Raw genomic sequence first — 13,721 nt, 5'->3', positions numbered from 1 at the left:
GTCCTCTATTTCAAAAATTTGACTTATTTTGTACCAAGTTTTATCAATACAAAATTTCTGCAAATTTTTATCCAGACTTCGATTATTTTTATGATGATGATGACGATTTGATGATGAAATGAGTTTTCGATGATGACGAATTTCAGAATTGAAACTAATATAACTATTTTTTTTTTCTAAATTCTATTTCTGTTAGACTTGTTCTCTTAGTAATTTATTTAAAAGATTGCATTCTAGATATATTCAAAAATGAACATAAGATATCTTGAAGCAATTAAAAAAAAAATCTTAGGAATAATTTATACATAAGATATTCTTAGGAAAATGAAAGAATGGAAATAATTTCCCGTATTTAATTGCTCGCTAAGCCTTTGCTATTTTTAGGATCATTTGGTTATTATAATATGACCTTGTTACTGCGCGTTAAAGAGAAATTATAGTGCAAATAGCGATAAACCGTGAATCTTTGAAAATTGAGTTACACTACTGAAAGTTTTCTGGAAAAAAGATGTTAACGTTTTGTTAACTTCTTTGCTCTCTTATTAATATTTTAATAATTATTTATGCTCTTTATTGATATTTTAATAATTATTTATGCCCTTTATTGATATTTTAATAATTATTAATGCGGTTTATTGATATTTTAATAATTATTTATGCTCGTTATTAATATTTTAAGATTTAATATTTATAGATAATATATTAATTTATAATTTAGTTAATTTTCATATTGTGAGTTTGGAATTACCAAAAATTCAATAAACACACTTTTTATACATAAAACATTAAATATCTTATTAATTTGTATCATATTTGTAATATTAGAAGCATTTATTCCAGATGCAAAATAAAAGTATCGCTTCTTAATGAAATACGCTGCCACAACTGGATTTCTCTTAGCATATTTTTTCTTTATATTTGTCTTTCAAATTCACAAAAACAATAAAAAAATTTTTCACCTTACTCTACAGATAACTTTTTCAAAAGTTTCGAATTAGTTCTGACTCCATTTTACTTTCATTTTTTTTTTCACATGGTTGACTTCTTGATGTAGTGCAAAGGTAAGATAAGGGAAAATAAAATTCATAAATTTCAACTGATAAATTTTAAAACAGTGTTAACATGGAAATTTCAGATGACCTATCGAAAGTGTTTGATACAAAGAAAGAAAATACAAGTGTAGTAATACTACATTTTAATAAAATGGTAGTTTTCGCTTTTGGAAATACCGCAGCTAATGAGTCATACATATTCTGAACGTACATCGTTTCCTCCATGGTTGACATAATAGATAAATCTCTTGTTCCTGTCACTTCATAAATGAGAAATAATGCTAACACTGTCCGCCTTAATTTAGTTGTGCATGTCCTTTGCATTGTCATGAAGCAAATGTAAATAAAAGTGATAATAATTTTTTTTAATATTGAAATTCTAGATGGCAGGGGTAGATGAAAATAGATCTAGAGTCCCAAAATGAAATAGCGTATTTTTTTTTAATAATTAGAAAAATTGCTTTAACTCTTGTCCCATTGATTCATATATATATGGATATTTAATACATAGAAGTTATTTCATTGAGATTGAAACCACTCTCGAACAGTTCCCATGACTTTGCTGTGATGGCATTTCAATGCTTTTTTCTGAGGAACAAATAGGTTAAAGTACCACAATGGAAAAACGGTCAATATATGGTGGGTGCTCCAACACTGTACACCAAAATTTCGTCAGCTTGTTTAATGTGGGCTTATCCTTGCACCATCATGGACCAAAACCTCTTGAGAGAAGGAAAAAACGCTTGTGACAAACCTGGACTGGAGTTAACGACATTATTAGATCTATTTTCATTCTATTAGTTTAGTTATTAGATCTATTTTCATTCTAATACTTCTTTTATTCCCCTATGCAATTCTCAAGACACAGTACTTTCTGTTACTAAAAAACCGTCAATAACATGACATTGCTATTCCATAGCCTAAAGCATAATGCAAACGTGTTTGAAATGCTAACCCATTGCCTACTGAACGACACTGTTGACCACCCACCAATGCAAATAACGTAAATTCGTACGATTCCCTTAAGCAAATTCTACTTCAAGCAACAGAGATTATCGTTCTTTTCTGCATCGTTATCCCTACCCTCCGTTTCCGTCATACTTGCATAAAAACGTGCCACTGCGTCATTTTTCATTTTATCCATCCTTATATTTCGTCGCATGCTGTTAGTCACTTCGATGAATATTTTACTGAAACGCAGTCTCCAATCATCATTTTATGTTAAAATTCAATAAGTTGCAAGGATTATTTTTCTTCGAGCTAGTTGCCTATACGGAATGATAGACATTGCTGCTGAGAGGGCGTACCCCACGCCTTTCGCCAATTCTCCTCTGCTGCCCCTGCTTCTGGTCTCTTTGGCCACACAAAGGAATGCGCCAATACCTGCGACTACTTTCAATGACGAGTATGACTACATCATTGGTAAGTATATAGTTGTAGAATCAGAGTCCATGTGAATTTCTGAAATCAAATCTAGATCAATATCTATCACATATCTTTTCAATGATATCTATTATTTTGTAGAATATTTTTTTTCCTATTTTCAGCCTGTTTTCCAAAATTATATCAAATAAAATAATAATAATGAAATTGTACTTACAATAACATGTTACTTGCAGTTAAGAACAATCAGTTTTTATCTAATGTTGCCAACACACAGATCTTTTACAAATAATAGCTTACGTAAAATGCTTAGATAAAAGATAAAGATTATATCTTCAAATAATTCCATTCATTTTTTTTCATGCTTTGAGATCTTCATCAAATAGACCAATAATATAACCAATATGATTAAAATTAGTTTTTCGACTGCAAATACATTACTTTTTTAAAAAATATTTATGAAACAAATGGCAGTCCTATTTGAAAAGTCAATTTTTTAGTTGGACTTAAAACATTTTTTGGATTTTAAATTGAATTATTATTTTTATTATATTAAATTAATTGTTAAAATTCATTTATAGTAAATATTAATTAATAAAAATTAGTATTTGTATTAAATTAAATTAAAATTTAATTTTATTGATGATACCTACTCTGACTATAGAAACTAAAGACTAAAGAAATTTACTCTGACTAAAAGAAATTTTCTAAAAAATTCTATACATTTCTATTTTATTTCTAAGAAATTCACTATAGACTTTAAGAATAAGAAAACTACAAAAAAGTTAAACTTTTTATTTTTATTAATCTTTTTTTCATCCATTTTCTTGACCTTATCTAAATTTAGTCACACTTCCTGTTAAGACGGATATTTTTCAAAAGTGAGGGGCTAAAAATTAAAAAAAACCTCAAATAATTAAAAAAACTTTTCTTAAAAAAACTTTTATTTAGTAATTTTGGAATTGAATGAAAGCATGCTTTCATGTGTAGTGGGTGCTGGCTCGGCTGGATCAACTCTGGCCTCTCGGTTGTCAGAAGAGCCTTGCGTAAGTGTGCTGCTTCTGGAAGCTGGTACGGCCAAAACGCCACTGCTGAATGATATTCCGAGTATAGCTAGAAACTTCTATTTCACACACCTGGACTGGCAATACAAAACAGTGCCCCAGAAACACACAGGAGAAGCCCTCATTAACAGGGTAAGGCATTTATTATTTCTGTCTCAACTAATTATCTATATTATAATTGTCCAACGCCGTATGTAACGGTGGGTGGAGTTAAAAATATTCTAGATTTTTTGGTTTACATAAGTGTTGAATGAGAAATTATATTTTGGCGTCTAACAGTTGAGACAGTTTTTTTTAAATGTTTAAATTGATTAACTTATCGGTGTGCGAATAAATCTAAGAATGTATAACAAAGGTCAATAAGCTGAAGTCCACGATTTCTTCATTATTTTATATTTATGTTCATTCATTATATTCTCACTTCACGAATCAAATTGAAGGTGATTGCTAATATTTTCATTCGAAATCTTCTTTTTATTTTGCATTTGATGATGCAATTTTCCGCAAATGAATCTCTGTTGGTTTCAATCCGAATTTAGTTATTAGTTTTGATTTTAATATTGGTGAGAATTACGGAAGAGAAGATTCCATTGCGAACTAACAAAATTTTTAATGTTATTATACATCTAAAGTTACATCAATTATACATCTAAATTTAGATGCTAGTTACATCTAAAATGTACGGCAACTAATATATATATATATATATATATATATATATATATATAATATCTTAAACACTCTGCCAATATTTATGATACTTTTTATTACAACTTTAATTAGTTCCTATTTGAGATACTGTTAACAGGATAATAGCCTGTACAGGTAGACACTTGTCAAGTAGAATATGTGTCTAGTCAAGTAAAATATGTGTATATGTGTGTATTGGCGCTCTATTGAGAAGCCTATTTAATTAAGTTAACATAATTCGCACAAATATACTTTGAAAGGTGAAAATATGCACCTTGTAACAGTTTCTTTTTAAAAATTGAAAGATATTTTTTAATGTTTTTCTCAGATAAAGATTTTTATTTGAATAGAAACTACGCTGTACGCCGTAAATGATTTTGTTTCAAATATTGATGATTATGATGTCGTGTCTGCGTTACTACGGGAAGGAGGAGCAGTAGCTTCTGAGGGTAAAATCCCCTGAGCATCCGAATTCAGAAGTCTGACTTCTAGCTCATATGAAAATGACGTACACATTCGCTTGCACAACCCTTTTTTAAGTGGAGCTCTTTCACACACCTCACAGATAGAACAACCATGCCCGAACCAGGACTCGAACTCGGAATGGGGAAGACGCGCTGCCCTTAAACCAGGACGCCGGCTGTTTCAAGAATGGATGATTTGTTATTGTTAGCGTTTCAAATTGAGGATGACTTGGAAATGTCTCTAATAGGATTTTTCCATTTCGGCAACACAGTTTATATTATCTCAGTTCCAATAAATATAAAACTGCAATGTTGCAAATCTATTGTACATAGAATAAGTTTGCACGTTGAACTACAATATGATCTAATGTTGACTAACTGCATCGTTGACAGTTAATCATTATATGATGAATTATCACTGTCTACAGTTTAGTCTTCTATCTTACGTAAATTTTTGAGTTGGTTTTTTTGTTCTCAAAAATTATGTACTATTATTTATTTGCTAGCAGGTCTCTTTACCTAAAATCATTAAAATTAAAATAATTGTCAAAATCAGAATTCAAAATTCTAACGCCTCCAACCAAAAAAATCATACCGATTTCACCATTTTTTTTATTTCATATGAAAGTAATGACGCTCATAAAAGCCACAATTTATTTTATGAAATATCTTTTATCACAATAAAAATACAATGAAAGTATATAAGTACAATAGTATAAGTCAAACAAAGGTTTTATTTTAAATTATACTTGCACAATGTCAATGAATCATTATGATCAGTGAGTTATACTTTCCATGGTAAAATTGCCACGTTGACGAAGAAAAATGTTGAAATTGGTCTAGTTATTGATGTTCGGACTCCAGGAAAATTTCATTTTTAATATCTAGAAATGGAGAGGTGGGGGATACATGAATCTTAGCGAGGTATATATAAATCCTGAGCATTCATACGAAATAAAAAATTTCGAAATCGGAAGCATAATTGTAGCTGGAGAACTGTCGAGTTTTCTCTGTCTCCTAGAAAATATACAGTGCCGCAGGATTTCTTCTATTTATCTCCAAAATGATGATTAGAGGAAGGCAGACAGCCACTAATTGAAATTATAGAAACGGATTCGGTGGTTTGAACAACCGATTCTATTGCGGAATTTTCTCATAGAAAATGCAGAAGAAGAGGCTTCCAATCCTAGATGACACATCTAGACGCTATAAAATTTCATGTAAAACCAAAATTGACAGAATCGAATGGATGATAGGAGCTGGGTGACTGATCCTTTCAATTCCCTCATTATTTTAAATATTTAGATTTAGATCAATTTGATGCCAAAGTCGCTTAGTTAGGCTTGCATCTACTTAAGCAGTGGTGTTATCTTGATATGAAGTGCATCGAAAGTACGATACTCCTTAGGGGAGTTAATGAATGATGATAGATTGTATCAAGATTTATATCAATGTTATAATATAAAAATAACAGAAAGATTGAAATTTACGAAATGTCAGTAGAAGTGATGTGGAATAAACAATATAGAAAAAGATTAAATCAAGTGTTTCGTAACAAATAAGGTGAAACTTGTCCAAATATGTGAAACAACCGAATTGATTCCCTTATTTCCCTAAAATATAAGAATTACTTCTTATAATTCTATCTTATCTCAATCAAGAAATTTATTTTTATTGATTATTTTATATCTGATTATTCTTCATCTTGTCTCAATAGCAAGTGATATGGACCAGTGGCAAAGCTTTAGGAGGGTCAAGCATTCTGAATGCGATGCTCTACGTCAGAGGCAATAGGAAGAACTACGATGATTGGGCAGCGCAAGGAGCGACGGGATGGAGCTACAGGGATGTCTTTCCTTATTTTATAAAGATGGAGGACAACAGGGATCCAGGATATTACCTGAATGGTATGAAAAAAAAGGATTAAAAATCAGTTTTATATGCAAATATTTAAGCTTCCAATGTTTAAGGCGCATTCAATCTTATGAAATAAGGGCTAAAAATAATTAGATAAATTCGAGAGGGATGAGGGATTTTCTCCATGTCTATGATTAAAGTGTGTTAAACAGATTGAGCACAATATCTTTAGCTTATTACTAAAATGCATTGTGCCTTTTACTACAATACTTTGAATTGGAAATTCTGTAACCTAATTTGTAATAAGACAGATCACCTCAAAATTTAAACTCTATTTCATCTTCAAAGTACATAAATATCAATAAATATTCAACTTCAAATACATAAAAGTCGATTTTTTTTCTGTTCTGAAGTATTTATCGATATTGATTATTTGTGCCTTTAATTAAGTGTTCCGTTTTTGCGTACGGGCATGGGGTACGGTGGCCTGGTTGTAAGGTTTCGAGTTCGGAACCAGTAAGTTTCAGGCTGAAGACCCGATTCCATAGAACTGTCGTGTAAGCGGGCCTATTGTACGCCAAATCCTTCGGGGTCAAACATACTCCCGCTGATGTGGTGTGGAATTTTCAGAGGGGTAGCGCCATTTCAGGGGTAGTCCTCGTCGTCTGACCGCGGTTCAAAATCACAAAGTCAATCCCAAATGAATCCTTTTGTTGTTTTAAAAGGGGACGTTAATATAACTAAGCTAAAATTAGCTTAGAGACGAAACAGAGTGGCGATTAGTTGGTGAGTCTTCGTTCTAATTATCCACTCCTAAAAATTCATACTGGATTTTTACAATATTTGAAATATCTAGAAAGTAAGTTCCATCGTTCTATTAAAAGAACATAAAATGTATCAGATCTAAATGCACTATTGTTAATTGAGACATGTAGTTCGTTTATATCTGAACGTAACTGCCATCTGTGTTCAGACTCCTTATAACGAGGTATCTGGTATTGAAGAACATTGCTGACTCAGATGATAAGTAGGCAACAGCAACTAGACTCGCAGAATCGTTATGCTGACACCTCTTGCCTTCAAATAGGATGAAAGAATACTCATTAGTCAACATATGTATCACGTTTTTGCATTTCAGACCCGTTATGAGGATGAGGTAGGCAGATCCATTTTCATAAACCCGCGTGAATCGATCTTTCTATAATGATCATCGTTAAAATATCCAGCATCTTTGTCAAATGATATTTCTAACTTTCTATCAATTTGAAAAAAAAAGCTTTTTTTCTTTCTTATCTGAGTAGGAAAACTTAATCTATGCCTTGAATTTAGAAACATTTATTTTCTCAAATATGAAGTATCGAGAAAGTATTGTCATCTTCGAAAAATTCGAACACGAGAATTTGCGAATTTCCCTTTTTCTGATCTCCCTGAGTCCACAAAAGAATTTTTCCAAATTTTGTGTGTCTGTCTAAGATGCGATAACTCAAAATAGCGTTGACCTAAAGGGATGAAATTTAGTATATGATCATAAGATCAAATTTATAGATTTCTCATATATGAATTTTTTGAATGAAATCGATTGAGAGATTTGGTACACACATTTATCATCTAAAATATATATTTTTGTCAAATGTTGAATCAGATACATGAAAGGGTGGACTTTCTGAATTTCTGTGCTTTCATATGTATATGAAAGCAATAATAAATAAATGCAGTGAATCACCTTTTTTCGCATGATGATGAAAATTTCCATCATAACATTTAGTGAACAAACAATTGTACTCAAATCAGGTGTACTGTGAATTTGTTGTTGCTTTCAACTTTTTTTCACAATTATTGGGTGATAAGGAACATGGATGTCTAAAAAGATCAAATGTCACAATCATTATGGTGGGTTTGAACTTGTCTTTCCGCTTTTTGTTGTGATTGGAAGAAACATGCTTTTTCTTGAATATTTATTAAAACTAATCTGATTTTTTTTGCTACTAAAATTGATAATGAGTGGAGAAATTTAGAAGAGAGGGGCATTGAAGAGTTTTTTACTGAGCTTAACATATAAATCTGCATGATGATGGATATTTCCATCATACTGTTTTTTAATTATTTTATATTATATATTTATACTAGGAATTTTTAAAACGTTTTTCCTTTAAACTAGAGTATGAATTATATCACCTGATTTATCTCACGCACTAAAAAAAGGAATCATGCAAAAAGAGGTTAAATCAATGAAATTCGGTATGTGGTCATATTACAATTATACTGACTGCTGTGCCAAATGATTGTTTAAACAGGTTGGAAAAAATACGTCCAAAATACATATTCTCCTGATTCGTATAAGTGCATATAGTATCTCCTGACGTATATGTACATTCAGTACATGTTCTCCTGATTCGTATGCGAACATATAGTATGTCCTGATTGCATATATACATTCAATACATATTCAATACATATATACATTCAATACATATATACATTCAATACATATTCAATACATATATACATTCAATACATATTCAATACATATATACATTCAATACATATTCAATACATATATACATTCAATACATATTCAATGCATATATACATTCAATACATATATACATTCAATACATCCTTGATTCAGCAAAAATGCTGGAATCACAACGGAAATCTATATTTGGTAACTGTTGCTTGTCACTGCCATGCATTTTCGGTCTTGTAAAAGACCCAAACTTGGAGGGAAGAAGTAAAAAATTTGTTGGCGTAAGTTTCGAAGAGACCTTTGCTGATGCTTGGATGAACCAAAATCTAGGAGCAGAAGTGGCCTCTGGTTCATTAATTCCAGTTCGATGGCACGTTAATTCAGAAAAGAGCAGTGTTGCAAAAAATATTTCACAAGGAATACAATTTCAATGTGGCTCTAAAAGCAACTTTACCACTGAATAGATCAACAATTTAAAAAAAAAAACCTTAAAGCAACTAAAAAAAGCGTTCTAATAGATTAGCCGCCACTGTTTCGATCTTTGTTGTTGTTTCTAATGGCACTTGTCATAGAAAAGCCCACTGACTTTCAAAGTCAGGGATTTTAAGCCAAGGGTCATCTCTTTGTTTTTCAATACGCTATCTTGTGCCAAGAGTACAACTTAGCTACACACACGTCACAACCCTTTTTACGGGGCGGACTTTATTCATGCATTTCATTCACTCATCCACAGCTTGTAATTGAAACCTGAATCAGAGAACGATCATCCCTGCTCCAGTACCCCCAGTTGTATTACTCTCGACATGGTGGACTTTGAAACTGTGACCGATTTATACGCGTGCCAGCCACCTCACATGTGGAGAGTCTTCGGCCGGAGGGAAGACTCCCCGCGCAAGCCAAGGTACTCGAATGCAACGCCCTATCAGCCAGGCTACACCGGCTGGATCTTTAAATTGCTTATCTTAGGCCATAACGAAATTTCTTGCTTCAATTATCAATTATTAATCTTTAAACTGTCACGATCCCTAGTTGGAGAGTTTGGAATTTTACGTACACCATTAGACTCAAAATGCATATTTGATACATTTAGTTTCATTGTATATATATATATGTGTGTGTGTGTGTGAGAATTAATTGTAAATTTTTGCCTAATTCGGCCCATGTCGGGGTCATTCTAAAGTGTTCTCTTGTTTCCTGATCCTAATACACTTTTGAAGTTTTTTAAAAATGATGCGCCATCAGTTCCACTTGCCAAGTGAAAATAATCCCTTTGGTACCATTATGCAAGGTGAATACGAGTATTGAATTGACACGTGTCCGGAAATTCCATGTTATATAAGACTAGTGATCATTTGTTTTGCCCCTTCCTTACTACTGCTTTTGTTCCGCACTGTTGTGGACGTGTTCTGCCCACGCCTGCTTGTTAATTAATTGTCTTCCCGGGTTGGATTAAAATGAATTTAAAAACGCAAACTATCTCTTCTACGTCTTTGAACCTGACTTCTGCTTCAAAGAATTATATGCTTACATATTATTTAGTCAACTAGGGCTTTTTCTTCTAAATTGAAAATTCTGAAATTTATATTATATTAAAACAAGTTTTTCGAATTCAAGTCCCTTTCAAATTATTATCTGATAGAAACGGTGCTTTAACCTCATCTAAATTCAAACATTTCGTCAGCAATTACAGTATAAAGCATCTGTTAACATCTTCACAACATCCGCAAACTAATGGGAAATGTGAAAGAGTTATCCAGGCAATAGTAACAAAATTAAAGTGCAAAGTCAATTCTTCTTCTACTAAAATTCCTTGGAGCAAACGTTTAGAACAAGTAATCAATGAATATAATTTAACACCCCCACCCCATTCAGTTTCAAAATTTCCTCCTGCATATTTGTTATTTGGCACTTTAGCTTATTCTCCTCCGTTCACTCAAAATCAATTCTATCCTCCAGTAGAAGAAGCCAGAAAATTAGTTAAAGATAATACAATAAAATATCATAATAAAAATGAAATAAGATATGATGCTGGATTTATAGATTCTCCATTCAAACTTGGTGACATTGTAATGTATGAGGAATTTAATTACCCAAATCGTAGAAAATTATCCCCAGTATTTTCGGGTCCATATGAAATAGTAACTAAAATTTCAGATGCAAATTATGAAATAACTAAACCAAACGCATTAACAAAAATAGCTACTGATATTGTCCATGTATCAAAATTAAGAACATATTACCCACCAGAAAAATTAAAATTGCCATGAATAATAATTTAAATTTAAAAAAAAATTCTTTTATTTCCCATTATTCTTCCCTATAATCCCCAACTTCAGTTGGGGATTATTGTCTCCACACTTAAAAGTTAGTTCTATTTTTAATCCCTTCATGATGATGATGATGTTGCAATAGACGCTATCACAACATAAATTCAAAAACAGCAGTTTTATTGAGAAGTGAGCATAGGGTCAACCTCACAATTAATTTCTATCTCTTTCTATTTTTTACCCTAGATATGTTGTTCTCCACTTTGGAAACAAATATTCCTGGATGAGAGTAGAAAGAGAATAAGAATTACGTGCTCTTTCTTGATGTGCTAATTTTAGGTCATTACGTTTCACCCACTACTAGAACTTAATGGACAAGATTTAACTATTCAAGACTAATTAGCTAACTAGTGGGTTAAATTTTTCTTTTGAATTTTATATATTTTTATGTCATTTATTAGGAGTATTAATTTTATAATGAGTATTTGTATCTCATATTTATTAATTTCAGATTAAGTGTTACATACAAAAATCAGAACTATGCTGATATTTTATTATTATATAATTTCAATTTATTATTCCATTATTTTATAACCCATTTGATGATTTTGGTGAGCCTTCTACTATTAAAGGACACTGTGTGCAAGCATCTAATATTTTATCTAATATTTTCACAGATATCACTCTATCTTTTTTATGTTCTAAATAATCTTGTTGAAAATCATCTCTGTATTAATATAACGTAAGGGAAACTTGGGTATCACTTGTAATATGAGTTTAAATTTAAATTTCTTGCTTGAATACCAGTGTAAAGTATGGCAGTGTGTCGATAGGTCCGACATACTTCCATGTATTGTGGTGTGTGTGTGGGGGGGGGGGAATTGTATTGATATTTAATTTCTAATTTAATCCAAATTAATTTCCTAAATTTTTGCCTAATTCGGCACATGTCTGGATCATTCTAAAGTGTCTCTTGTTTCCTGATCCCATTCCACTTTCGAAGCTTTGTAAAAATGATGCGCCATCAGTTTCACGTGTCAAGTGAAAAGGATCCCTTCGGTGCCCTTATCTAAAGTCAATACGAGTATTGAATTGATACGTGGCCGAAATCATATATTATATAAGACTAGTGATCATTTGTTTCGCCCCCTTCCCTATTTCTGCTTTCGTGCCGCGCTGTTGTGTACGTGTTCTGCTTGTAAATAAATTGCCTTCCCGGGATGGATTAAAATGAATTTAAAAACGCAAAGTGTCTCTTCTATGTCTTCGAACCTGTCTTCTGCTTCAAAGAATTATATGCTTATATATAATGTTACGAATCTGTGATTCGGCTTCCCAGCATAGTTGGTTCCATCATCAGAAAGACAGTTTTACAGTCATTTACAGTATTAGATGGAGTCCGGGTGTCGCATCGGAGGTCCATGAGCTTGGTGACAAACTGGGCGACCATTTGGCGACTTGGCGGCGACTTTGGCGACAAAATAGATTATACCCGAAACATCGAGAATTTTCCCAACCGTCCAGTACGAACCGAGATACGCCTCGAACGTTCCTGATTGATTGAGAGGCTTCTAGCCCCGCCTCCTGAGACTTATAAAAGGAGGCAGTCTGTGCTGCCAGAGTAGAGTAGTCGGAGACAGCAGTCGAGAGTAGTCGACGAGTAGTTGGAATCGACGGTGAAGAGTAGTCGGAGACAGCAGTCGAGAGTAGTCGACGAGTAGTTGGAATCGACGGTGAAGAGTAGTCGGAATCGTCGGTGAAGAATAGTCGGAATCGAAGGTGGAGAGTAGTCGGAAACGACAGAGAAGAGTAGTCGGAATCGACGGTGAAGAGTAGTCGGAATGGACGGTGAAGAGTAGTCGGAATCGACGGTAAAGAACTGGCCTTCCAGAGTGAAGCGGAGCAGCTACGGAGTCAAGCTAGTGCTGAACTAAGCTGTGCGCTACTTCCTGCAGTAAAGTCTTGTTGTATGTTGCTGTTGTATGCTGTGCGTCTCGGCTGAAGATAATCGTCTTCTATGCTGTATATAGTTGTCGTCTTTGTGCTGTCCTGTGTGTCTTCGTGTAAATAAACGTCGTTGTTTCTTTTTCTACTGCCGCCTGCTGATTGAGCGTTCTCCACACCATATAACTTCCACTATCCAAACGAACCCCGGAAATTTCGTAACAATATATATAGCATAGCAGAAAGTGTGTATTTTGTGCTTTATTTCTTTACTACAGGCGAACAAATTTGAAATTGGTCTGTAAGTTAAAAGGAACAAAAATGATGTATTTGAGCATTGAATTTTTATTTGGTTTTAATATTATAATGAAATACTGTACATAAATATGTAATCTAGAATTTATAATAACGTTTTGCTTTTTACTCAGTTTTTTGTTCTTATTTTTATATTTTTATTTTACTGATTATTTTAACGATACATTTATTAAAAAATATCAAACATTTTCAAAATAAAATATAATTTGAACATAATT

The 13,721-nt window shown here is 32.5% G+C and overlaps 1 protein-coding gene across 2 annotated transcripts in view; it reads left to right on the top strand.

Annotated features, from left to right (window-relative positions):
- Positions 1 to 13,721, top strand: part of LOC129963714 (glucose dehydrogenase [FAD, quinone]-like) — a 51,867-nt gene that overhangs the window by 1,690 nt on the left and 36,456 nt on the right. Inside the window, exons 2-4 of one of the 2 annotated variants that reach the window (XM_056078236.1) lie at positions 2,317 to 2,474; positions 3,426 to 3,631; positions 6,371 to 6,560. In XM_056078236.1, coding sequence (XP_055934211.1) covers positions 2,330 to 2,474; positions 3,426 to 3,631; positions 6,371 to 6,560 — 541 coding nt within the window. In that variant the 5' untranslated portion in view covers positions 2,317 to 2,329. Of the gene's footprint in view, positions 1 to 2,257; positions 2,475 to 3,425; positions 3,632 to 6,370; positions 6,561 to 13,721 lie in introns of those variants that run through there. The other variant, XM_056078235.1, reaches the window with a different exon arrangement.

This window comes from Argiope bruennichi, chromosome 3 (assembly GCF_947563725.1).
Source record: "Argiope bruennichi chromosome 3, qqArgBrue1.1, whole genome shotgun sequence".
Taxonomy (NCBI): Eukaryota; Metazoa; Arthropoda; class Arachnida; order Araneae; family Araneidae; genus Argiope; species Argiope bruennichi.
Note: the sequence above shows the minus strand (reverse complement) of the source record. Positions and strands in the feature narration are given on the sequence as shown.